At 50.6% G+C, this 25,923-nt stretch overlaps 2 protein-coding genes across 3 annotated transcripts in view; both read left to right on the top strand.

Annotated features, from left to right (window-relative positions):
• Nucleotides 1-6,915, top strand: part of CFAP57 (cilia and flagella associated protein 57) — a 145,402-nt gene extending 138,487 nt beyond the window's left edge. For both annotated transcript variants that reach the window (XM_054038478.1, XM_054038479.1), the window contains 2 exons: nt 5,230-5,362; nt 5,692-6,915. In XM_054038478.1, coding sequence (XP_053894453.1) covers nt 5,230-5,362; nt 5,692-5,903 — 345 coding nt within the window. In that variant the 3' untranslated portion in view covers nt 5,904-6,915. The remainder of the gene's footprint in view (nt 1-5,229; nt 5,363-5,691) is intronic.
• Nucleotides 6,916-14,832: 7,917 nt separating this feature from the next.
• Nucleotides 14,833-25,118, top strand: TMEM125 (transmembrane protein 125). Its single transcript, XM_054037911.1, has 2 exons — nt 14,833-15,038; nt 21,927-25,118. The coding sequence occupies exon 2, from the start codon at nt 22,312-22,314 to the stop codon at nt 22,972-22,974; it is 663 nt and encodes a 220-aa protein (XP_053893886.1). The 5' UTR covers nt 14,833-15,038; nt 21,927-22,311; the 3' UTR covers nt 22,975-25,118.
• The last annotated feature ends 805 nt before the right edge of the window (nt 25,119-25,923 follow it).

Here is a 25,923-nt window from a genome sequence, read left to right as displayed (position 1 = left end):
AAGGAAAGTTTTGGAGGGAATAGCTGCAGACTGTGTGCTGAGTAGTAATGGGACTTGGTGAGTGGTGTGTTTGGCCTGTCTGCTCATAGTTTGGTTGTCTGTTTGTTGTTCTCTGTGTATAGGCTGTGGGCCCTGAGTAAACAGGCTGCCTTGCCAAAGGCTGCCAGGCTCTAACCCTTCAAGAATTTCTTCTCTTCATGTCTTTTGGCTCCTTGATTAATTTTGTTCTCAATATCTCGATTTTGTGCTGAGTTCTCATATCTTCTCTCTTTTTACCCTCCCCTTTTGTTATTAGTTTAACCCCTTCCTAACTACTCTAGCCAGTCAGTCCCCAAGGAGACGGATTCCCCCCCCCCCCCCTTACTGAGGCCATCCAAATTATACAGCTCCCTCTTCCCTTAGAAAGTGGACCAGTGGTCCACAAAATCAAAACCCTATGCCCTACACCATTGGTTCCCAAACGTGGGGGCATGAAGAAATTCCAAGGGTGGCCGTGAGGCTGCCTGGCCCTTGAGTTCCCAGCCTGGGAGGCTAGCCCCCCAGCCCCTCCCCTCCTGTCCACCCTCTCCTGTAGTTGTGCCGCCGCACAGACAGCGCGGCTTGTGCCCGCCCACCTCCCAGGCTTTCCAATAAACCACTCCTGCTGCTCTGAGCAGCCTGGTAAGGGGGCGGGGAGCGGCGGGAGGGGAATTGGATAAGGGGCAGGAGGTCGCGGGGGGCCAGTCAGGGAACAGGGAGCAGTTGGATGGGGAGGAGGTTCTGGGGGGGCGGTCAGGAGACAGGGAGCAGGATGGGTTGGATAGGGGGTGGGGTCCCGGGGGGGGGGGGGGTGGTTAGGGGCAGGGGGTCCCAGAAGGGGGTGGTCAGGGGACAAGGATCGGGGGGGTTGTATGCTGGTAAAGGACAGGTGGGGGCGTGAGGGTTTCTCGAAAATTAAAAAGGGGGTGTGATGCCAAAAAGTTTGGGAACCACTGTCCTACACCATTTACCTAGTCAAATATTCCAGAATTTTCTGCCTTCTGTTTTCCTTCATTTGTGGGACAGGAAGGATCTCCAAGAAGATCATTTAGACATTCTTCTGTACACTTACAACTTCCCTGAAGTCATCTATTATCTGCAAGATATGCCATGACACAGTGTCATTAGTGCGGTTTGTGGTGTGCTTGCTGCTTGACTGAAATATACCGTGTGGTCTGTTTGTTTGGGGGACCGTGTGCTGAGCTTAGTGGCCTGCTAGGCAAGGCTGAGAGCTTCTTAATGAGGTTTTGATCCTTAAGCTCTTTAGCACCCATCAACCCTTAGCCAGGGGGCAGGGCTACTCAGGAAGACCAGGGCTTTATAAAGCCCACTTCTAAGCGACCAGAGGAGCTAGTGAACAGGAGCTGCTAACGGGAGTTTTGCGCGGGAGTTCTCCAGTGAAGGAGGACCGATCACATGACCCTTGGGGTAAGTTTGTTGTCTGCAGGACCGGCTCCAGGCACCAGCTGAGCAAGATGGTGCTTGGGGCGGCAGATTGTTGGAGGCGGCGTTCTGCCCAATCCTAGGGCGGCACGGCCGCTTTTTTTTGTTCTTGTTCCGCTCCGGCCGCCCTGTAGGGCTCTCTCCCGCCCTCCCCCTCTCTCCCGCCCCGCCCCCCTCCCCCCCCCCCCGCCGGTCCCCCCTGCACCCGCGCTCTGGCCGCGCCGCATTTTTTTTTTTTTGCTTTGCTGTTGTGGCCGCCCCGGTTTTTTTTGTTTTTTTTTTTTTGCTTGGGGTGGCCAAAAAGCCAGAGCTGGCCCTGGTTGTCTGTAGTGTGTGTGTTTAGAGGGGAAGTGTGAGGGGGGGCTAGATACACTTAACATTCTTGAAACTTAAGCCCAAAACATCCCCTGATAAAAACAAAACATCAAGAAAGGAACTAGCTGCAGGAGTAAAAAGAGAATGCAGGCAGACGTCCAGCAACAGAGTAGGGGCTACCCAGTTTATTGCACCCAGTGCAGCATGTATGATTACCTGCCCTATGGGCGTATGTGTGCTTTTAATGCAAGGAGCTCCCTGGCCCTCGGAGACCGTGTACAGGCTTTGGAGACCAGAGTGGCTGAACTGGAGGAGCTAAGGGAGACAGAGGTACATAGATGAGACTTTCTGGGACACAGTAGAACAGTCCCACCTCCGGTCTGGCAGCCTCTGTACTGTTGAGGAGGATAAAAGTCTCAGGGAAGGAGAACATCCAACAAGAGCAGAGGGAAACAATCCCATAGTTAGGACACTCCTTCCAGATGATGTGGTATCCTCTTGCACTGAGGATAGTTCTCCAGGAGAGGGAACTCCAGTTATTAGGAAGAGACAGGTATTAGTAATAGGTGATTCATAGAATCATAGAATCATAGAATATCAGAGTTGGAAGGGACCTCAAGAGGTCATCTAGTCCAACCCCGTGCTCAAAGCAGGACCAATTCCCAGCTAAATCATCCCAGCCAGGGCTTTGTCAAGCCGGGCCTTAAAAACCTCCAAGGAAGGAGACTCCACCACCTCCCTAGGTAACGCATTCCAGTGTTTCACCACCCTCCTAGTGAAATAGTTTTTCCTGATATCCAACCTGGACCTCCCCCACTGCAACTTGAGACTGCAACTGTCGTCTGCCACCACTGAGAACAGCCGAGCTCCATCCTCTTTGGAACCCCCCTTCAGGTAGTTGAAGGCTGCTATCAAATCCCCCCTCATTCTTCTCTTCTGGAGACTAAACAATCCCAGTTCCCTCAGCCTCTCCTCATAAGTCATGTGCTCCAGACCCCTAATCATTTTTGTTGCCCTCCGTTGGACTCTTTCCAATTTTTCCACATCCTTCTTGTAGTGTGGGGCCCAAAACTGGACACAGTATTCCAGATGAGGCCTCACCAATGTCGAATAAAGGGGAACGATCACGTCCCTCGATCTGCTGGCAATGCCCCTACTTATACAGCCCAAAATGCCGTTAGCCTTCTTGGCAACAAGAGCACACTGTTGACTCATATCCAGCCTCTCGTCCACTGTGACCCCTAGGTCCTTTTCTGCAGAACTGCTACCTAGCCATTCGGTCCCTAGTCTGTAGCAGTGCATGGGATTCAATCATTAGAAGCATAGATAGCTGAGTTTGCGATGACCAGGAGAACACATGGTGACTTGCCTGCCTGGTGCGAAGATTGCGGATCTCTTGAGACATATAGATAGACTTATGTGTAATGCTGGGGAGGAGCTGGTGGTTGTGGTACATGTAGGAACCAGTGACATAGGGAAGGATAGGAGAGAGGTCCTGGAGGCCAAATTTAGGCTTCTAGGTAAGAGATTGAAGCCCAGGACCTCCATGGTAGCATCCTCTGAAATGCTTCCAGTTCTACGCGCCGGGGCAGTTAGACAGGCAGAACTTCAGGGTCACAGTGCGTGGATGAGATGATGGTGTAGGGATGAGGGGTTTAGATTTATTAGGAACTGGGGAAACTTTTGGGAAAGGGGGAGCCTATACAGGAAGGATGGGCTCCACCTAAACCAAAATGGAACCAGATTGCTGGCACTTAAAATTAAAAAGGTCGTAGAGCAGTTTTTAAACTAAGGGCTGGGGAAAGCCAACAGGTGCGAAGGAGCACGTGGTTTGGACAGACACATCCCTTAGGGGAGGATCTGTTAATGTAGATTCTCTATGTCCTAATAAGGATGAGAGGATGGAAGATAATAAAATATGGGTGATGAGAAACAGTCAAATGAAAAAGAGTCCCATTTAATTACATCATGTAATGGCAGGCAGCTAAAAAGTGACAAGTTTTTAAAGTGCTTATATACAAATGTTAGAAGTCTAAATAATAAGATGTGTGAACTAGAGTGCCTATGGATGTTAATATAATAGACATCACAAAAACTTGGTGGAATGAGGATAATCAATGGGACATAGTAATACCAGGGTACAAAATATATCGGAAGGACAGAACAGGTCGTGCTGGTGGGGCAGTGGCACTATATGTGAAAGAAAGCGTAGAATCAAATGAAGTAAAAATCTTAAATGAACCAAACTGTACCATAGAATCTCTATGGATAGTAATTCCATGCTCTAATAATAAGAATATAGCAGTAGAGATCTATTACCATCCACCTGACCAGGATGGTGATAGTGACTGTGAAATGCTCAGGGAGATTAGAGAGGCTATAAAAATAAAAAACTCAATAATAATAATAATAATAATGGGGGATTTCAACTATCCCCCTGTTGACTGGGTACATATCACCTCAGGACGGAACGCAGAGATAAAGTTTCTTGTGACCTTAAATGACTGCTTCATGGAGCAACTAGTTCTGGAACACACAAGAGGAGAGGCAATTCTTGATTTAGTCCTAAGTAGAGCACAGGCTCTGGTCCAATAGGTGAATATATCTGGACCGCTTGGTGATAATGACCATAATATAATTAAATTTAACATCCCTGTGGCAGGGAAAACACCACAGCAGCCCAACACTGTAGCATTTAATTTCAGAAAGGGGGGCAACACAAAAATGAGGAACTTAATTAAACAGAAATTAAAAGGTACAGCACCAAAAGTGAAATCCCTGCAAGCTGCCTGGAAACTTTTTAAAGACATCATAATAGAGGCTCAACTTAAATGTATACCCCAAATTAAAAAACACAGAGAACCAAAAAAGTGCCACTGTGGCTAAACAACAAAGCAAAGGAAGCAATGAGAGGCAAAAAGGCATCCTTTAAAAAGTGGAAGTTAAATCCTAGTGTGGAAAATAGAAAGGAGCATAAAGTCTGGCTCCTGGGGGGGGGGAAGGATAGCTCAGTGATTTGAGCATTGGCCTGCTAAACCCAGGGTTGTGAGTTCAATCCTTGTGCCTTTCCCTGAAGCATCTGGTACCACCTACTGACTGAGAGAGACTTCTAAATTAGATGATTCTCAGGTCTGATCCAGTATAGCAATCTCTGTTTCAGATACAGCTCTGACCCATATGATACCTAGTATTCTTTCCCCCATGGGTATGGTGCTACCTACTGTTGACCCAGATGTAGGGTGACCAGATAGCAAGTGTGAAAAATTGGGACAGAGGATTGGGAGGGGAGGGGGGTATAGGTGTCTATATAAGACAAAGCCCCAACTATTGGGACTGTCCCCATAAAATCGGGACATCTGGTCATCCTAATCAGTTGATACCTACTGCCCTTTCTCATAGTGATACGGTGATACAAATATGTCAATTGAAAATCTGAGCATATTGTTGCTACAGGAAAATGTGAGCCTGATTAAGGAAATTAACGAATTGCGGAGGGAACTGAAGGTGACCCGCACCCAGGTGCATGATCTCCAGTCAGCACTGGGACTAAACAGAAAAAACAAGAAGCAAGGGATCCCAGACACAGGTGATTATTACAGTTCTCCCTGTATCTTTCCATATTATCAGCTTTCATCTTAAAGCCTCCTGTCTCCCTTTGCCAGCATGTGAGTTTCTCTCCCTTTGGCTGGTATTAGTCATTAAACTCTATGGTTGCCTGGAAGATGCCTATACAATGTACAGTGGTATTCAACTATACAATGCACAATTCACTTATTAAGCACTTCAGAGCCTTCTCCTTTAGCTCTCTCTCCCCTGTGCCAAGAGATGCATGTCCTAGCTCTTTCTTCGAGAGTAAATAGAGCCTGGCTAGCTGGAACCCTCATGGTTATATGCTCTGGCTACTGTTTTCTCTAGTTCCTTCCCGTGACCTGCTGCCTAGTCCCAGTGTGCTGAGGTTGAATGTAGAAGAGGAAACAGAAAGAATCATAGAACTGCAACGGCTGGAAATCAAACGCCTTCGAGACCAAATCCAAGGGCAGGAGCATGTCCTTGCTCTTCGGCCTCTGTCAGGTGGGAGGCTTCCCATGCTGGAGATTGAAAGGAGCCATGGGACACAGCCACAATGATGCAATCTAAGGAAATTCTACACGATTGCTTCCATTGACAGGATTAGAAATCCTGGAACCAGATCACACTATTTTTGCCTGTTCTGTCCTGTAACTTTCCCTGTTAACCAAATACTCCCCCACAAAACACTCTGTGCCTTAATCTCCTCCCCTCTGAGAAAGAGACCCCCCAAACATGCACACACACCCTCTCTGTGCTGCAATCACCCCTCTGAACAGGAGGCTCCCTGCGCGCACACACACACACACACACACTCTCTCTCTCTCTCTTTCTCTCTCTCTCTCTTTGCTGCACTCTCCCTTCTGTACAGAAGCTGAGCTGAGAGGAATGAAAATAATAAATGTGCAAATGCAGATAGCACTATCTGACTGTGTGTGTGCAGATCTCTGGGGAAGCAAGGGTCAGTGAAAAATCAGATGCCACAGTTCAGAGGGCTTAAATAATACTGTAAACCTCTTGTGGTTTAGTGTGATATAGTGCTGGCAGGTTCTCCAGAGCCCTTTATTCTGAAATGCTGAATGACTAGTCAATGCACAGTGACATCCACACAGGACATTAGAGAGATGGGAATAAGAACAGTGAAATCTGTTCTAAGCAACTTCCCAAATTACTGGCAAAAATTTATCACCCTGTAAAGATGGTCTTTAGCTAGTGGTCAGACAAAATCAGCCAACAGTCTGTATGGCCTGGTATCTATAAGTGTATCAGCTTACTCACTGCAGAGCAGTCATCATCCACAAAATATACCGTGAATCAGGAAAGAGCCCCAGTATCAGCATACAAAAGCTGCCTCTCAACCCAAGTCTCTTGTTTCACCTCTTCTGTTATATTGATCTCCTGCTTATCTCCATGTCTTCCTCCTAACATCTGAAACTCCCTTTTGTTGCAGATATACAGGGCAACCACTCTTGCTTTTTTCAAACTGTTCTTGAAGAGTCACTTCTCAATGTAACCCCATTTTTTAAAGTTCTGTCACAAACCTAACAATGAATAAAAGCCACAAGATTTCTACATTTTCAGATCTCCTCAGTGCTTGATGTCTGACTTGCATTGTCTACGCTAGCTGAAGAGCAGTGTGGATTGGAAGGGTGGCAGGTATTTTCATGAGCTTTTGGGGCAAGGAGTTACAGGGGTTTGGGGGAGCTGCATCTGGGGCCTAGTCAGTGTCCTGAGAGTTAGTGCATAACAATTGAGGACAGGAAATGGAAATGAGAAGAGGCAGGTGCCTCCTAAATACTTGTAATACTAAAAATAATGTCGTTAAGGATGAATACGATGCCCAAACTGAATTACTTATTAGCCTTGCTATCTTTTAGAGGAACCATAATCTTTACCAGACCAATACTTTAAAAATAGATAATTTACTGCAGGAGTTCCTATGGACTAGAACACTATTCCTGCTAAGGTTGAATGGTGCAGTCAGTGCATAGGCAATAAATAGGGCCCTATCAAATTCACAGTCCATTTCGGTCAATTTCACAGTCAGGATTTTAAAAATCACAAATGTCATGATTCAGCTATTTAAATCTGGAATTTCATGGGTTGTAATTGTAGGGGTCCTGACTCAAAAAGGTGTTGTGGAGGAGTCGCAAAGCTATGGGGATTGCGGTACTGTTACCCTTACTTCTGCACTGCTGCTGGCAGCGGCACTGCCTTCAGAGCTGGGCATCTGCAGAGCAGCAGCTGCTGAACAGGAGCCCAGCTCTGAAGACAAAGCAAGGATGGCATGATATGGTATTGTCACCCTTACTTCTGCACTGCTGCCTGCAGAGCTTGGCCTTCAGTCAGCAGCCACCACTCACCAGCCACCCAGCTCTGAAGGCAGCAGCGCAGAAGTAAGGGTGGCATGGCATGGTATGGTATTGCCACCCTTACTTCTGCGCTGCTGCTAGCAGAGCTCTGCCTTCAGTGCTGGGTGCCCAGCCAACATCTGCCACTCGCTGGCCACACAGCTCTGTAGGCAGTGCAGAAGTAAGGGTGGCACTATTGTGACCCCCCTAAAATAACCTTGCAACTCCCTTTTGGGTCAGGACCTCCAATTAGAGAAACACAGGTCTCCCCCATGAAATCTGGTCTTTTGTGTGCTTTTACCCTATACTATACAGATTTCACGGTCCGTGACGTGTTTTTCTGGCGGTGAATTTGGTAGGGCCCTAGCAATGAATCTGGTACCTCAATTTTATTATTCATCTTTAACCAGGATAAGACACTAACTTGGCAGATGCCAAAGAACGAAATAGAACTGGTACACATTATCCTGATGGGGTGCTGTCTCCACCACCTAATATTGTCATCCTGATGCTTCCTGTGCAGGAAAAGGATGTAATCAATCCAATTAGCAGGTGCTTTTGAAACTAGCTTCTTTCTGACAGTCTTCGGAACATACACCTTCTGGTTTGCTGGGGTCCACTATGCTGTCATTCTGCCCTCCCTTTGGCTGGTATAAATGGAGTGATAGAAGAAAATGCCATTTTGGGGGCATCATGTCGCGAAATTGAATCAAAATCTTAACAAAGAAAAAGGACCTCATCCTGCTCAGAGTAAGAAGTATTTCCAGCTGAAGAGCTGTCTCACAGAGGTGATGAAGAAACTTAAGGGCATGTCTTATGAGTCGGCCTCTCTGGGAAGATATGATTTCCAAAGGTAATAAAAAGCCTACCGCATGAATCTGATGTAAACAGTGAACACTCAGTGAAATCAAGACATCGTATTTAGGGTGGGTGTTGGAGCCTGATATTGGGTGGGACTTTGCACATGAAATATTTATAGTGTTTATAGTGGAGACTTCTCCCACTGCAACTTGAGACCGTTGCTTCTTGTTCTATCATCTGCCACCACTGAGAACAGCCTAGCTCCATCCTCTTTGGAACCCCCCTTCAGGTAGTTGAAGGCTGCTATCAAATCCCCCCTCACTCTTCCTTCTGCAGACTAAATAAGCCCAGTTCCCTCAACCTGTCCTCATAAGTTATGTGCCCCAGCCCCCTAATCATTTTCATTGCCCTCCACTGGACTCTCTCCAATTTGTCCACATCCTTTATGTAGTGGGGGGCCCAAAACTAGATGCAATACTCCAGATGTGGCCTCACCAGTGCCGAATAGAGGGGAATAATCACTTCCCTTGATCTGCTGGCAATGCTCCGACTAATGCAGCCCAATATGGCATTAGCCTTCTTGGCAACAAGGGCACACTATTGACTCATATCCAGCTTCTCATCCACTGTAATCCCCAGGTCTTTTTCTGCAGAACTGCTCCTTAGCCAGTCGGTCCCCAGCCTGTAGCGGTTTGAGATTCTTTTGTCCTAAGTGCAGGACTCTGCACTTGTCCTTGTTGAACCTCATTCGATTTCGTTTGGCCCAATCCTCCAATTTGTCTAGGTCACTCTGAACCCTATCCCTACCCTCCCCCCAGCTTAGTGTCCTCCGCAAACTTGCTGAGAGTGCAATCCATCCCATCATCCAGATCATTAATAAAGATGTTGAACAAAACCGGTCCCAGGACCAACCCCTGGGGCACTCTGCTTGATTCTGGCTGCCAACTAGCCATTGAGCCATTGATCACTACCCGCTGAGCCTGACAATCTAGCCAGTTTTCTATCCACCTTATACTCCATTCAATACTTCTTTAACTTGCTGGCAAGAATACTGTGGGAGACCGTATCAAAAGCTTGCTAAAGTCAAGGTATATCGCGTCCACCGTTTTCCCTTTACCCACAGAGCCAGTTATCTCATCATAGAAGGCAACCAGGTTTGTCAGGCATTTCTTGCCCTTGGTGAATCCATGTTCACTGTTCCTGATCACCTTCCTCTCCTCCAAGTGCTTCACAATGGATTCCTTGAGGACCTGCTCCTTGATTTTTCCAAAAGAGGATTCTGTGGCACCATTAAGACTAACAGAAGTATTGGAGCATTGATGAAGTGGGCATTCACCCACGAAAGCTTATGCTCCAATACTTCTGTTAGTCTTAAAGATGCCACAGGACCCTCTGTTGCTTTTTACAGATTCAGACTAACACAACTACCCCTCTGATACTTGATTTTTCCAGGGACTGAGGTGAGGCTGACTGGCCTGTAGTTCCCCGGATCCTCCTCCTTCCCTTTTTTAAAGATGGGTACTACATTAGCCTTTTTCCAGTCATCCAGGACCTCCCCTGATCGCCATGAGTTTTCAAAGATAATGGCCAATGGCTCTGCAATCATATCCGCCAACTCCTTTAGCACCCTCGGGTGCAGCGCATCCGGCCCCAGGGACTTGTGCTCGTCCAGCTTTTTTAAATAGTCCTGAACCATAGGCTAAGCAAGTGCAGAATGGTGGTGGAATGTGCCTTTGGATGTTTAAAAGGCCGCAGGCGTTGTTTGCTTACTAGGTTAGACCTCAGTGAAAGCAATATTCCCATTGTTATTGCTGCCTGCTGTGTGCTCCATAAGAAGAAGTGAGGTTTTTACTCACGAAAGCTTATGCCCAAATAAATGTTAGTCTTTAAGGTGCCACCAGACTCCTTGTTGTTTCCATAATCTCTGTGAAACAAAGGGAGAAAAGTTTCTGGTGGGGTGCGGAAGTTGAGGCAAATCACCTGGCAGCCAATTTTGAGCAGCCAGACACCAGGGCAATAAGAAGAGCACATTGAGAGGCTCTGTATCTCTGTGAGGCTTTGAAAACCAGTTTCAGCAATGACCCACAGTAATGTGACACTTACCTGTGTTGTTCCTTACTGAGCTGTCCCCTTCATTGCATTTTCTCCCCTGTAAACGCCACCCCCACTAACCACAGTGTGCTGAATAGATAAAGAGCCTTTTCTCCTCAAACCATTAAGTTTTATTATGCTCACAAACACACAGAAACAGCAAACAAGAGTAAGATAACCTGGGGCAAAAGGGCTGATAACAGGGGGGTGGGGGACAAGGATAGCTTGCTTACAATTGCACGGCAATAACAATCAAAGGTGTGGGAATGGGTGCCTTCTGGTCCTTGTACCCTCCCCTGGAGTTAAATGCAAAGGATACCGGACTTCCCCCACCCCTCCACCTCCTAGGACGTTTGGGAGGGGAGGATGATGATGGCAGCAGGTTCAGCATAGGAGAGGGACTCTAGCATCCAGCTGCCTTTCTTGAACCTCAACCAGATGCCTCAACATGTCTGATTACTGCTTCATAATCCGCAGCATCTCTTCCTGCGCAGCACGCTCTTGTTCCTTGAATGCTCTCCTGTCCTCCCTGTCCTTGTGCAGGTTGTTGGACAGTGCAATCCTCCATGCGCTGAGCTCTGTCTTGTCACTCTCAGAGGTGCACATTAATTCATTGAACATGTCCTCCCGAGTCTTCTTTTTCCGCTTTATAATCTGGGAAAGTCTCTGTCCCAGTATGGAGGATGCGCCAACAGACAAGGTTTCAGCTGCAAAGAATACAAAGCACAAGGGTAGCATTGACAGTGCATACATTGTTTCTAGTGCAAGGTTAATTCTTTTTTATAAAAGAAACACCCCTCAATGCATTTCCCTGCAAGCCACAACGTAATCACAACTGCTGGCTACTGCAAGAGTCGTTTTGCTGCTCCAGCCATGGTGAGTAAGGCCATGAGGCATGGGTGAGAAGTCTTGTGCTGCAGCTTTTGTGAAGACATCCTTAGGATCACAGGTTGCAACTTCAGAAAAGCCCCCTTTCCCCTAGCAACCTGGATGGTGCGTGAGGACAGGCACCAGTGTAAAGCCCCCCCAAATAGTTTGATTTTTACAAAAGCGGCACCGGATTGGGGGGAAGGGAGACAAACAGGAAGCCATCCCCGCCCCTTTTTAAATGCCTGGTTGCAATACACAGTGAGCCCTTCCAACCACAGCCAGGGCACACTCGGGAAAGCGTGGTTGTGTGACCCAGAATTCACCAAATGGGCAGATTACTTGTTGAGTTGCTTGTGGTTTAAGGGCTAGCATTTAAAACTTCCCCCATTTCCCCTAGGTGACCATATGTGATATCAGTCTCCTGAGGGTAACAGATACGGAAAGGGAGCAGATATTGCAAGCATCTGGGTACAGACCTGGTCCTTATGCTGCAATGATGTGTGCCAGAAGAGTTAATACTGGAGTGGCGTGGGAAAGTGTCCTACCATGGTGGACGAAATAAGGCAGCCCTTCCCAGAAACCTTCTGCAAAGGATTGCAGAGTCCCTCCATGAAAGCTTCCTAGAGATCTCCATGGAGGATTCCAGGGCCATCCCTATGTACATAAACAGACTTTTTCAGAGAGCAACCTCTGCGTAGCTGGAGTGGCCACCGATACCCACTACACTTACTCTTTTGTTCAGATTCAACATTAAAAATAATAGCATGTAACCCCTACAGTTTGATTGGAAATGTGTACTCACCAGAGGTGCTTTCCCCAGTATCACGCTCTGCCAACAATTGGTCCTGTGAGGGGATGGGCTCCAGGGTTAAAAATAATTCTTGGCTGTCGGGGAGAATGGATCCTCTGCTTGCCTGCCTCGCATTCTCCTCCTCCTCCTCCTCTTCCTTGTCAACAATGTCCTCCTTGTTGTTCCTCGAGGTCTCCCGGAGTTCCTGGGAGGTGTACACTGAGCATTTTGGGGTAGGGGTGGGGTCACTACCAAGAATCACATGCAGCATCTCATAGAAGGGGCATGTCTGTGGGGCAGAACCAGAACGACTGTTCACCTCCCTTGTCTTCTGGTACGCTTGCAGAAGCTCCTTTATATTCACACGGCACTGCTGCGGTAGCCCTTCGCCTCCATGCCCCATGCTATTTTGGCATAGATGTCAGCATTCCTTCTGCTGGATCAGAGCTCTACCTGCACAGACTCTTCTCCCCACACAGCAATAAGATCCAGCACCTCCTGTGTACTCAATGCTGGAGCGTGTCTGCGGCCATTAGTCTCCATGATCAGCTGTGCTGAAGAGCTTTCCACACTGATCAAACAGGAAATGAAAATTGAAAAGTTCCCGGGGCTTTAACGGGGGGCGTCTATTTCCTGTGTACCTGGCTGACGTGCAGTGGAGTTGAAAGTGCTCTCCAGAGCGGTCACAGCGGAGCACTGTGGGACACCTCCTGGAGGCCAATTCATTCAAATTACACAACGCATTGTCTACACTATCCCCATATCAACCCATGGATGTCGAATCAAGTGCTACACCTCTTGTGGAGGTGGAGTACAGAAGTTGACTTTATAGGCCACTTAGATTGGCAGAAGGGACTCAGTAGTGTAGACTCATACATTATTAAATTGACCTAACGCAGCTTATGTCAACCTAACTTTCTCATGTATACCAGGCCTTAGTTTCCTCACAACTCCAAGAGCTCTTTGGGAGCCAAATATTTGGATTTAGGCAGCATCATATCAGGGTCCCTGGATGACCCTCTCTCCTTCACCTGCTCTGTCTTGCCTGTGGCTGCGTCTGGTCTCTTTTCTTTTGCTAAAAGGGATAGTGAGAGAGTCCTTTATAAAGTTGCAGTGCCCTTTACCAGGTGACCCTCTTGGTCTGCCACAAAGCCCCCTCTCACCTCCTCCCACAAGTAGGTCATCTCTTTGGTTACCAGCTCACCTGGAAAGATAGTTTTCACTAGGCAGTGGCCAACTCATTGTCCAAAGGTGTTTGTATTTGAATAAGGGACCCTCCAAGTTAACGCACCTCCATTGTTCCTGCCCCGGTAGCAAATGGATGATTTCGTATGCACTGTGGCATTAAATAACCCATCAGTTTCATAAAATCAACCAGAATTCATGTTTTACATAGACAAATTATCCAGACTGTGTTCTCTAGGGTCATTATAGAATATCCTGACCTAAGGCTCCCACACACTGCCCAGAATCCAGTATTTTACTTTGCTAGTGCACCTCCAGCCCGTCACCCATTTGCACAGGAGATGTGATATGGAAGTCATAATCAACTAAATATTTCCTTCTCCCCACCTACCCTCCACCCCCCAAAGAGCTGTCAGCTTCCCCTATGCACAGCAGGAATCATCCCTCTTTAGCCCTGAGGCCAGTCACCTAAGGATTTCTAAGGGAGGGATGTGCCCTGAATACACTTGGCTCAATTTTCTCCCTCCTGCCTGGCAGCAGCCCCATCTCTTCCTGTGCCCTCTCTTGCACAAACCCTTCTGGTTTCCTGACCCCTGCAAACACCAGAGCAGCCCCCTTTCCCAACTGAACAGGCAGAGACGTCTCCTGTTCCCTACCTACCTGTTCATGGGATCTGCTGGGCTGCATGCCAGGAGGCCCCAACCACCTGCTGTTCTCTCCCAAGAGGGGGCTGAGCAGGCCGGCTGCCCAAAGAAGAAGCCATTTGCAGCAAGGGAGAAACGGGCATGCTGGGAATGGCTCAGTGTCTCTGGGCCTGGCTTTGCTTCCTCACTGTCACAGCACTCCCAGATTGACCCCATTGACTCTGTAAAGGGCCAGTCCCGAAGGTGTCAAATGTCTGCTGCTCAGCCAGTGACTTAAGAGTTAACATATTAAATATCAGGGGGTAGCCGTGTTAGTCTGTATCTACAAAAACAACAAGGAGTCTGGTGGCACCTTAAAGACTAACAGATTTATTTGGGCATAAGCTTTCGTGAGTAAAAACCTCACTTCTTCGGATGCATCCATATTAAATGCCATATTAGTCACTATTTGTTTAACTCTGGTAATCCTGCTTGGCTCTGCCAGCTCAGCCAGAAGCCATGTTCCACCTGTTCACCACTCCCCACAGCTTCTATCACGAGCCAGGAAATGTGAAATGAGACATCCTGCTCTGAGTGAGGAGGGCGACACCCAGGCACCACAGTTACAGCCCTGGAATCTCTTCCAGGACAACAGGTTGTATCAGACCCCACCCTGCTGGGGAATGTACCTGTCACAGTCCAGGTGAAAGGGTTGTGCTTGCTGCAGCCTATCAGAAGCAGGTAGCTGGCTGAATAGGCCAAGGAAGGAGAGCTGGAAGTTACACCTGTTGCCTGGCAGGCCGTTGCTGTTGGAAGGGAAGAGGCCAGATTTTACCCTTGGGCCATATCCCAGGACCTGCCGTGTCAGCCTGATTCCAATGGAAGGAGAGTGTGGCGCAACCTCAGCTGCCAGCTGGGAACTCAGGCAAAGGCGGAGAGGCGGCTGAATTGTGCCTGAAGTTGGTGACTACTTGTCAGCTGTGGGTGAGTAAAACCTGTTGCTGCATGTGAGCTGTTTGTGTCGCGCTCTGTCTCTCACACAGCTCCTAATCCTCCCCACTCTTGGGAGGTGTGGGGCTGTGGGCTGCTTCATGAAAGCTAACCAAACTGATCCTGTGGTCTGCCCCTCTCACACGTATAGACTGTTCTAGGCATAGGCAAGATAAGCAGCTGCCTCGTGCAGTACAGCGGCCTGGTGCGGCAGATTCACAGCAAGCAGGGTGTGATCTACTCTGCGCTCACCTGCTGTGGTGCAGTTTAACTTCCCGTGTTCACCCTTAATGCACTTTTCCGTAGGCCGCTTTGAACCAGGACTAGATCAAAGTACGTTAATGAATAGTTAATGCACATCAGCAGGGTGTGCGCAGCGGCCTCGACAGGGACCATGTGGCTGGACGGTCCAGCTTGGGGTAGGGGAGCCCACAGCTTGGCCCAGCCCACGGTAGCCTCCCTCTGGAAAAGCTGAATGATGAGGGACCCAGCAGGGCCCCCCAAGGTGGGTGGTAACCAGGTAAGTGGCACCCCCTTGCTGCCCCCTAACCCCTGACCTAACCCTCCTTCCCCGCTCAGCTCCCTTGTGTTCTTCCCACACCCCATCTGTGCCTGCTCCCGTTCCCCCATGTCCTAACACCCCTGCCCTAGTCTGCCTGCCACCACTTCCATCTCTGCCTGTGTCCTAGCCCAGCCACTACCTGGGGAACTGAAGCCTGAACCCCCCACCCCATCTGTCCCCTGCGTCCTGGTCTCTCCCCAGGTCCTTGCCCCCAGTCCCACCCCTGTGCAGACTCCAGTCCCACTGTATTATTTCCCCCCACACACACACTCCATTCTTCCAATCTTAGATTCACAGCATCCAGGTTGACAGGGACCATTGTGATCAGTTTGACCTCCTGTATAGCAGAGGTCAGAGAATGTCCCCAAAATAATCCGTAGAGCAAATTTTTTTAGAAAAACATACATGTGGTGCATGGCTTTCCCACCCCCGTCCCCCACAGCTTCATGTTGGGGACCAGCCCCTGGCCTTGACACCCAGAGGGGTTCGCTTCAGATGGGGGAGGGGAGATAGAGCCCCATGGCACAGGTCAAATGGTGTGCCTGGGGAGAGAGCCCCAATGCTGGGGCTGGGCAGGGCTGCTGTCTCCTTGGGGTGGGGGACCCCACTGGGAGGGGTGTCATCCTTCCAGGGACATCTGATTATGGAGGAGCATGCTGATATATTTGCTGCACTGTCATGCCAAAAGGGGGACTGACCGATAGGAGAGGGAGCGCTGGATGAGATCACTCCTGTCCCATAGAGTGTTCCATTTGACCTGTGGGTGCTGTTTTAAAGAAGCTGCTTAGATTCCCATATACCCTTTCCAGGGCCGGGGAGGGGTCACTAACCCACCCAGGCCAGGGCTGTAGCCATGTTTAGTATATAACAGTTTGAGCCAGTCTATGGCCAATCAAATTCAAATTTTTCTTTAACCTGAAGGGCTTCACTGCCCCCCAGACACCCACGTATGGGGGATATACCCCCCTACAGGGCTGAACCAAATATGTTACAAACCCAGCACCTATGGTCAGGGACTCCAGAACAGACGGGGGGAGGGCAAGGGGCAATGGCCCTCCCACTTTTCATCATGGGCCTCACCCCGTCCTTCTTCTTCCTTCCGAAGCTCTGCCTCCTGGCCAGGCCAGCAACTAGAGCCTGGCCGGGGAGCCCCGGCAGCTTTGGGGAGCTGTGGACCCTCCACCTGCCCTGGGCAAGGGGCCCAGGAGTCAGGGACATGGGCTGGGGCTGCTGCTTTTGCCCCCCCCTCCCCCTCCCCGGGCAGGTGGAGGGTCTGGGGCTCCCTGGCCCACTCCAGCTTCCAGCTTGGTCCAGGACAGGGCCTAGGGTGACCAGACAGCAAATGTGAAAAATCGGGACAGGTGGTGGGCGGTAATAGGAGCTCATATAAGAAAAAGACCCAAAAATCGGGACTGTCCCTATAAAATCGGGACATCTGGTCACCCTAACGGCCTCAGGGAGAAGAGGAGGGGCAGGCCTAGGGCCACATCAAAGCCTCTGGCCCCCCCCCCTTTTGGGAAGGCTCTTCTGCCCCTGCCTGTGGTAAGGAATTCATGCAGGGTGTACACCCTGCTTGCCCACACTAACAGGTCATTAGTGTGCTTTGATCTAGGCCCGTTTCATTTAGACTGTTTATGGTCAATTCATCTCTCTTAAATTATGGCTATGGGATTGCTGAGGGGGCGTCTGCATACTGAAGTTCTGCCTAGGACAGCTGATTGTCTGGAGCAGCCGCTGCCCTGCCTCACCCTTTCTGCCGGGCATTTCAGCTTCAAGTCGTTCTTGTTGCTTCATAGTCCTCATTCAGCAAGATCTGCACTGGAATAGGTGCTCTGGTATCATGATGGTGGGGCCTGTTTAAGCACTTAGCAGAGCAATCATGAACTTTTTTGATTAAGTGAAACAAACCTGATCTACTTGGCTATAGAAGGCTGTCACATACTGAGCCGCATAACCTTGAGCCCTCTACTCTAAGTCCCCCCTCCTCCAGCATGATCAATCCACAAAGTGTGTGTATGTGTGGCCGGGGGGTGTCATGATTGCCATCCCCATATGTGCTGTGCCCAGATGTGACCAAGAAGGAAAAAATTTATAGGGGGGTTGGGATTTGTTAGGGAGGGGCATATTTAAGGACTGATACCAGGATGACTGGAAGCTTAAAAATAACTGGTGCAACTTCCTGCAGTTTAGAAAATGTTAAGATGTTGCAAAACAGGAATTTTATGCAACAAATGCCTCTGGAATTCTGAGCTAGAATAACTAGGCATCCCTACACTCAACATACTCCTATATTCTCTATCAGGCACATAAAATTGTACAAAACAGTCCAAAAGCCAACAGCAGCACTGAAAACAATCCCATAATTTAGTAATCTCTCTTCTCCAGTACATGGGGATGGGGAGGGGCGGCGAGAGCCTTTGAATGTCTCTTGGGATGGCCTGACACCATACAACAGGAGAGCGTGTGGAAGTATTTCAACAACTGAGCCATCTGAGCTGAAATCTCTTTCACTCTATGGGATCTGGGCCCCTGTTTCTTCCTGTCCCATGTATAACAGCCAGAAACACTGAAGTCAAAGTCTTCACTCAAACACAAGTTATTGGGCTCAATACAAGAGGGGGGGGTGACATTTAATGATCCATGAGAGGAGGACAGACTAGATTGTCTAATGGTTCCTTCTGGTCTTAAAATCTATGACTTTATGAAGAGTGTCTGTGTCCCTATTTATTCCACGCTAGGTTTCGGGGAAGGGGGGAATTGCTGCAGAGAGAAAGCACTTTTCAGCACTTCCAATCTACTGTGGAAAGAAGCTGCCCTCCTGTATGGAGGCGTGGAGCTTCACATCCCTGCCAGTCCCTTGAGCCCAAGCAGACTATTCTGATGTGATGAGTGAGACAACAAAGGAGAAAAATAAAATGTAAAGAGTTAAACTCCTGCAGTCCAAAGACCTCGTGGAAGCTGTGTGAAAGGTGGTGAGACAGCATAGCTCTATGCCTAGAACACCAAGTGAGGGGCAAAGGGTGCTGTGATATAGAAGTGGCCATGCAGTTATGGTGCTGGTGTAGTTGGGCTCTGTGAGGCTGAGTGTTAGAATAATACTGAACCTGCAAGGGGGCTCTCAAACAGAAGCCCAGAGCTCACCCCTAACCCTGCACAGTTCAGCCCCCATCTAAACTAACCAGCTCAGAAATGTCCCCTGGAGTCAGACAGGCCCTTGCAGGGCTGAGTGCATTTACCTTGCAGGGTGCATGCATCCCAACGCCACACAGCACACACTGTATAGGGCAGGCAGCATGCAATGTCTTTTCTGTTGCTGTGTTTGTGAATAGCAGAGCTGGTCCCAGGCAGGCACAGCTGCTTCTCTGGCCACTAACTGGAGGATTGTAATTGTTTTGAATACAGCCACAGACTGTGGGTTTGATCAAGAATCCTACACACCTCCAGACCAAGCAAAAATTCTCAAGACTAGGAATTTCTGTGTTCTGGATCCAGTCACTCACAGGAGAGTCCAAACTCCACAGACGCAGCAGGGGCTTATCATAGAGCAAAGGTCATGCAACGCAACTAGCTACATGCCTATGAGCAGAATAGAGCTCAGAATCCGCCCTGCCATGTGACCAGCTGGTAGAGAGCCTTGAACAATGGCTGTTGTGCTTATGGCTTTAACAGTGATCTCATGCTCCATCAGAGTCAGGGCCGGAGCTTGGAAGAGTTTGCCCTGACACTGTCAGGCAGTGTCTGGCTCCAGCACCCCCACTCCCTGCCCACCTGGCCTAGCTGAAGAGAAGCCTCATGTAGCCATTGTTTAAGATGTCAAGGAAATCACTTCTTGCATCCAGACTGGCGCAGCCCCCTCACCCATCTTCTGGCATGAGTCTGGGGTGGTAAGGGGCTAATAGAGTGTACATAGAGCCCATGCTAAAGGGGGAGAATGGGGCACACTGGTAGGGGAGGGGGGGGGCTACACAGAGCCCCTGGCACGCAGGTGGGGGTAGAGAAGGAGGAGTGTAGAGAGGCCCTGACATAGAAGGGGATGGCATGGTGGCTTACTGGGAGTTTGTGGGAGAGAATGGAGAGATCATATAATATCAGGGTTGGAAGGGACCTCAGTAGATCATCTAGTCCAACCCCCTGCTCAAAGCAGGACCAATCCCCAACTAAATCATCCCAGCCAGGGCTTTGTCAAGCCTGACCTTAAAAACCCCTAAGGAAGGAGATTCCACCACCTCCCTAGGTAACGCATTCCAGTGCTTCACCACCCTCCTAGTGAAATAGTGTTTCCTAATATCCAACCTGGACCTCCCCCACTGCAACTTGAGACCACTGAGATGCTAGGAGCCGCTACTGTGTGCAGTGAGCTCTGCCTGCAGATGCAGCAATGTGCTCAGCCCTCTATTCTATAAGGGTCCCCAAAACTGGGACTGGAGCCTTCACTTGTATTTGAGACTGAAAACAGGAGCCAATGGAGCACACACAGCACCAAGGTAATATGTTCTTAGTGCTATTTGTATAACAGGCAAAGTGAGACGATGTGAGACGATTCCTTGCTGCTTTATAGCTTATGCTTGACTCGTTTCTATATGGGCTTCCCTTTTAGTCCCAGACAGACACAGCAAACTGGACAAGCCCCAGTGCCAGGACCCAGGGGCATGGTGGTACAAGGACCTTTCACAGTTAGTGAAGAGGTTGGGTGGAGGGAGAATTTGAAATTGGGAACAAAGGCTGGGCTTATGGGTAAGTTTCCCAGTCTAGATCCCTGTAGTTGTAGGTTTGGGTCCTGCCTCTGATATAAATTCCCTGTGTGTGTGACTGGGAGACGTCACAAGCTTCTCAGGTTTCAGTTCCCTACCTGTAAAATGGGGCTAATAATGCCCAGCCTTACAGGGGTTGTGAGGGTGTAGCCATTACTGTCTCTGAGGTGTTTAGATACCATGAGCCAGAGTCTCTGTGTCAATGAAGTAGGAAAGAGAGGGCCAGCTGGGAGCCCAGTTATGGCTCCCTAATGTGCTGGGTGGTCCCCTGGAGCTGCACTAACCTGTGTAAGTGGAACTTGAACATGGGTTCCCAAGTTGTTGTCCACAACTGAGCATAGCCATAGCATAACACATATCTGGCACCCCCTCCCTCCATGGTTCTAGCATGCCCCTCTGTTTCCAAGCACACCTCCTATGGTGGGTAGCGTAGGCGCACCCCATGCTGGTTTTTACACACACTGAGGCCTCTCACATGCTGGGAATCTGCGGATGGAGCAATGCAAGTGGTTTCTGCTTACAGTGCAAAGACTCTGCTCAATAGCTAAGCGGGGGGATGCGGGGGGGGACGGACACAGATGTCCCTAGCCAGAGACAGTGAGGTGTCAGGGAAGGCCAAGGCAGGAAGGAGCTGGGGGCTTGTTTGCATAGTCAAGTCCAGAAGATTACGTAGCTTCCCCTCTGCACCCCACATGCTTTAAGTGTGTGTTCGAGTAGGCGGATGCGCACCAAGACTATAGAAAATGCATGCAGAATCGCTGAGTCTTAGCCCTCACGTGCACATTGAATACCTGTCTCTCAGGTAGAGGGAGTTCTATCCAAGGAAACTCTGGGGGCCGGGGGCGTGGACACATGAGCAATAACCATTAATTTTATGTGGTGCGGTATCTGGGGGAACGTGAGAGCCTTTACTATTATCCTGGGCAGGAATCCAGGCTGGGCTGATGGCCTGAGACAATGATCCAAGGGAAGTGTGTTTGTGGCTCAGACCAGGGATTGGGGTGACGGAAAGCACAGCCAATTCAGCAGTTACTATTCATTGTTTCATTTTTCCTCCATTGGTTGGGACTAGACTGTAAGAGTTAAGACCAGGACCCAACCCTTCGCTGACAGTCTGGGCTGGAGAGCCAGTTGGGGACAAGAGGCAGCTGCTGCTGAGGGAGCATGTGAGGCTGGGGCAGTGAATGGGGCTTTATCACAGCATGGGACCTGCCTCTGTCCGTGCTGCCAGTGCCCAGCTGCAGGCACAGTCCTGCTGAGGAATGCACAGGGACACTTGAGCAGTCTCTGGGCTCACAGCCCTGCAGCCATTGAGTCTGGAGAGACAGAAGACCCACAGCGGCAGTATCACCCCTGAGACAGGCTTCACTGAACAGGGATGCCCAGATGCACCAGTGAGTGGAGCCTCAGCATGCGGGGGTGGGGGGGAGGTCCCCTGGCCTGTGCCACAGGGTGTGGGTTTCAGCGAGGAAGGTCTCTGACCCTGCCCTGGGGACTGTAGGGAGGAGGGGGTATTTGGGAGCAGGGGCTTTGTTCAATTACACTTTGTTCTTTTCTGGCCTTTTTCAGATGAAATAACTAGGACAAGGAGGGGGCTGGAGGACTCAGTACCAGCCACTCCCCATGACACTCTGGAGGTGCGTCAGCTCACCGCACTGGACACTGCAGATCAAGCTCTGTTATCCTGCCCCTCAGCCATAGTCCTTCCTGGCGCATCCCCTGGCGTGCAGCCCCTAACTCTCTAGGGGATGCAGTGATGGGCACCCCTGCTGTACTGGAGCTCTGACATTCAGTGGCCACAGGGCATCAGAGGGCAAGAACACGAGCTGCCTGCCTCCCAAGGAAATGTCACAACCATCACAGCTGCTGTGGCTTTGACCGCCCCGGCCAGGGACCTGGCGCCGTCTGTGTGATCATTGCAGCACCCAGCCTAGAGGCCCCTCAGGCACCCACCATGCCCGAGCTGGAGCAGCTCCGTGTGCCCAGGCCCCCTGCGGATGCTGGCCATATTCAGAGGAACATCCTTGAGGAGCATGTCGAGCTGTGGTGGTTCAAGGACCCAAAGAAATCCATCTTGTGCTATGGTGTGGCCGTGGTGCTAATTCTGGCCTGCGGGACAGGGGGCATTGTCCTCCTCTATAGCACCAGCAGCCGGTCTGGGGAGTGGCGGCTGGCTGTGGGCACCACGCTCTGCCTCCTGGCCTTGCTGGTGCTGCTGAAGCAGCTGCTGAGCTCTGCTGTCCAGGACATGAACTGCATCCGGAGCCGGAACCAGATTGAACTGCTGAAGAGTGGTGGCTTTTCAGACTGTGTGGTGCTGCTGCTCAGTGCCCTGGTGCTGCTGGTCTGTGGCGTGGTCCTCACTGTCCTCTCCACCACAACCATGCAGCTCAGCGCCTCACGGCCTCTGGCCAGCATGTTCACCAGTGGCGTCATCCTCATGACTGCTGGGGCTGCCATTCTACTCTGCCTGCTGCTTTACGTGCTCAGCATCTCCTGCTGCCCAGTTGCTCCCAGGAGCTTGGACACAGGTGACATTAGCATCTTCACCATCTCCAGCCGGCTCTCTGTGAACCGCCGGCTCGCCACCACCTCCAGCATGGCCAACCTGATCTAAGGCCTGGGCAGGGCCAACATGCCCTTCAGAATGGCAAATGTGTACTGACCCTGGGGCAGGGTAAGGCCATGCCTGCCACCCCTTCAGCATGGTCAAGCTAATCTTAACCTGGGGAAGAGCTGAAATTTGAGTGTTGCCTTGACCCAACTGCAGATATCACTGAAATGGACTGGCATTTGCACTTTACTCAGGCCAGTCGGCCTGAACCCTGGCAAAGACAAGGCGGTTCCTGGATTGATTTGATTTACCTGGAATTTTACAAGTAGGACACTGGCCCTATTTTATTTTTTACCTCAGCAAAGTCTCCTGTGGTATTTACTGTCCATCCCTCTGACACACCGGGGTCCGTGCTCTGAAGGACGAAGACGAAGGTGAGCATGTCCTGGCCCTGTTGAGAAGCCCTTGCTGCTCTGAGGAGATCCTGAAGTGTTTGGCACTAAAATAGTCTATTTCTCATGTAAGAGTCTTGCGATCCACTGGCTGGCAGGGCTATGACTGTATGGTGGAGGAGTCTCCTATAGCTCTGGGGTAGAGCTGCTCCTTGGGGATCCAAGTCCTAGGATTGTTTTCTAACAAGCTGTGCCACTGTGAGCCTGTGCATGTGTCTCTGAGACGCCAAGCCTGCTATGGTGATCTGTGCAAAGCTTCCCTCCAGCAGCGCAGCATGGAGCCATGTCCCCACCACTAGAAGGGCGAGCAGCCTGCCGCGAGCGTTGATATCTGACAAAGAGGGGGATGTCGGCCCAAGCACCTAGTTGCCTGCTGGGTGTGAGTGCAGAGCTGTGTGCATGTGCATATCCATATGCGTGACCGTGGGGTAGGGTGAGCAGATAGCAAGTGTGAAAAATTGGGGTGGGGGTTGGGGGTAATATGTGCCTATATAAGAAAAAGCCTAACAAATTGGGACTGTCCCTATAAAATTGGGACATCTGGTCACCCTACTGTGGGGAGCTGGCACTGGGGAGAGAGAGTGCATGTAGATAGCAGTGCAGATGGGGTGGATACATCGGTGTGAGTGGCACAGATGAGTGCAAGTGCTGGATATGTGCAAAAATGCATCTGTATGTGTGATGTCTTTTTGTGTTTGAGGGGACGTGTGACTGGTCGGCAAATTATAGCTGTGTAGTAAGCACATGTATGGCTTGATTACAGTGAGCGTATATTTCCAGCCCTTAAGCAGGGCCCACGCCCCCCCACCTCCAGCCATTCTTTAGATAAATTAGACAGATTTCACTGTCTCAATCACTCCCCCAAACTTGTCCCCTCTACCCCTGATCACTGATGCTCTTCTTTGAAATCTCTTCAATTTGCAGGTACTCTTTGGGGGGGTTGTAGTTCCTGGAACTGAGCGCAGTATTTCAGGAGCAATTGTACCAGAGCCATATAGAGGAGAACTATTCCCGCCGTACTCTGGAACGATACTTCTGGGTGCAACCCCAAACCATGCTGGCTGATAATGCCATGAGATCATAGTGAAAACTCCTGTATGACCTGATCTGTTATCACACTCGGTCTCTCCCAGTTCTCTCCCTGCCATTGAACCACTCTGTGATGTTCTGCCACATTAATTACTTGCATGTATCCAGGCAAACTCTCATTTTGTTAGTCCCTGCCTGGGTCTAGGCGCTGTAGGTCCCTTTCTGTCATTTCTCCAGCCAGGGCCGGCTCCAGGCACCAGCTTGGCAAGCAGGTGCTTGGGGCGGCCACTCCGGAGAGGAGCGGCACATCCAGCTATGCGGCGGCAATTCAGTGGACAGTCCCTCACTCCCACTCGGAGCGAAGGACCTTCCGCCGAATTGCCGCCACAGATCGCGATCGCGCCTTTTTTTTTTTTTGGCTGCTTGGGGCGGCCAAAACCCTGGAGCCGGCCCTGTCTTCAGCCTGTCTGGCTCTTGCAGCTCTGGCCAGGTTAGGATCATCTGCACTTTTTATTAAGATGTTGTTTCCTCCCTCTTCTTCATCACTAATTAAGACAAGACCTAAAACCCACCCTTTGCAGGATCCCACCAGATATGGGGTGGGCAAACTTTTTGGCCCGAGGGCCACCTCAGGGTTGCGAAACTGTATGGAGGGCTAGGTAGGGAAGGCTGTGCCTCCCCAAACAGCCTGGCCCCCGCCCCCTATCTGCCCCCTCCCACTTCCCGCCCCCTGACTACTCCCCTCAGAACCCCTGACCTAGCCAACCCCCCCCCCCCCCTTGTCCCCTGACCTCCCCCTTCCAGGACCCCCCCCTCCCCTAACCGCCCCCTGGAACTCCAACCCCTATTCAGCCCCCGACACCCGACTCCCATGCCTAGCCAACCCCCTGTTCCCTGTCCCCTAACCGCCCCCCCCCACAACCCCCGACCCATCCAATTGCCCCTGCTCCTTGTCCCCTGTCCGTCCCCTCCAAGGATCCCCCACTCCCCCAACCGCCCCCGGGACCCCATCCCCCCATTCAACCCCCCCTTGCTCCCTGTCCCCTGACTGCCCCCCAGTACCCCACCCCCTATCCAACCTCCCTATCCCCTGACTGCCCTGCCCCCTAGCTACACCCCCTGACAGGCCCCCCAGGACTCCCACACCTATCCAAACCTCCCCCCCCACCATTCCCTGTCCCCTGACCGCCCCCCCCAGAACCTCTGCCCCATCCAACCGCCCCCTGCTCCCTGTCCCCTGACTGCCCTCCGCTTCCCGCCCCCTTACCAGGCCGCTCAGAGCAGCAGGAGCTCACAGCCCCGCCGCCCGGCCAGAGCCAGCCGTGCTGCCTGGCAGGAGTGGCGTGCCAGAACGCTGGCACAGCACGGCGAGCTGAGACTGCCAGGGAGGGGAGAGACAGCAGGGGAGGGGCCGGGGGCTAGCCCTCCCCGGCTGGGAGCTCAAGGGCCAGGCAGGATGGTCCCGTGGGCCGGATGTGGCCTGCGGGCCGTAGTTTGCCCACCTCTGCACCAGATGCTGCCTTCCCTTCAT

The sequence above is a fragment of the Malaclemys terrapin genome, chromosome 8 (genome assembly GCF_027887155.1).
Source record: "Malaclemys terrapin pileata isolate rMalTer1 chromosome 8, rMalTer1.hap1, whole genome shotgun sequence".
Lineage (NCBI taxonomy): Eukaryota > Metazoa > Chordata > Testudines > Emydidae > Malaclemys > Malaclemys terrapin.
The sequence above is the reverse complement of the archived record's forward strand: the minus strand, read 5'-3'. Positions and strand labels throughout refer to the sequence as shown.

What these genes read in the sequence shown, in the direction of transcription:
- TMEM125 (XM_054037911.1), top strand. Translation starts at nt 22,312, where the DNA reads ATGCCCGAGCTGGAGCAGCTCCGTGTGCCCAGGCCCCCTGCGGATGCT.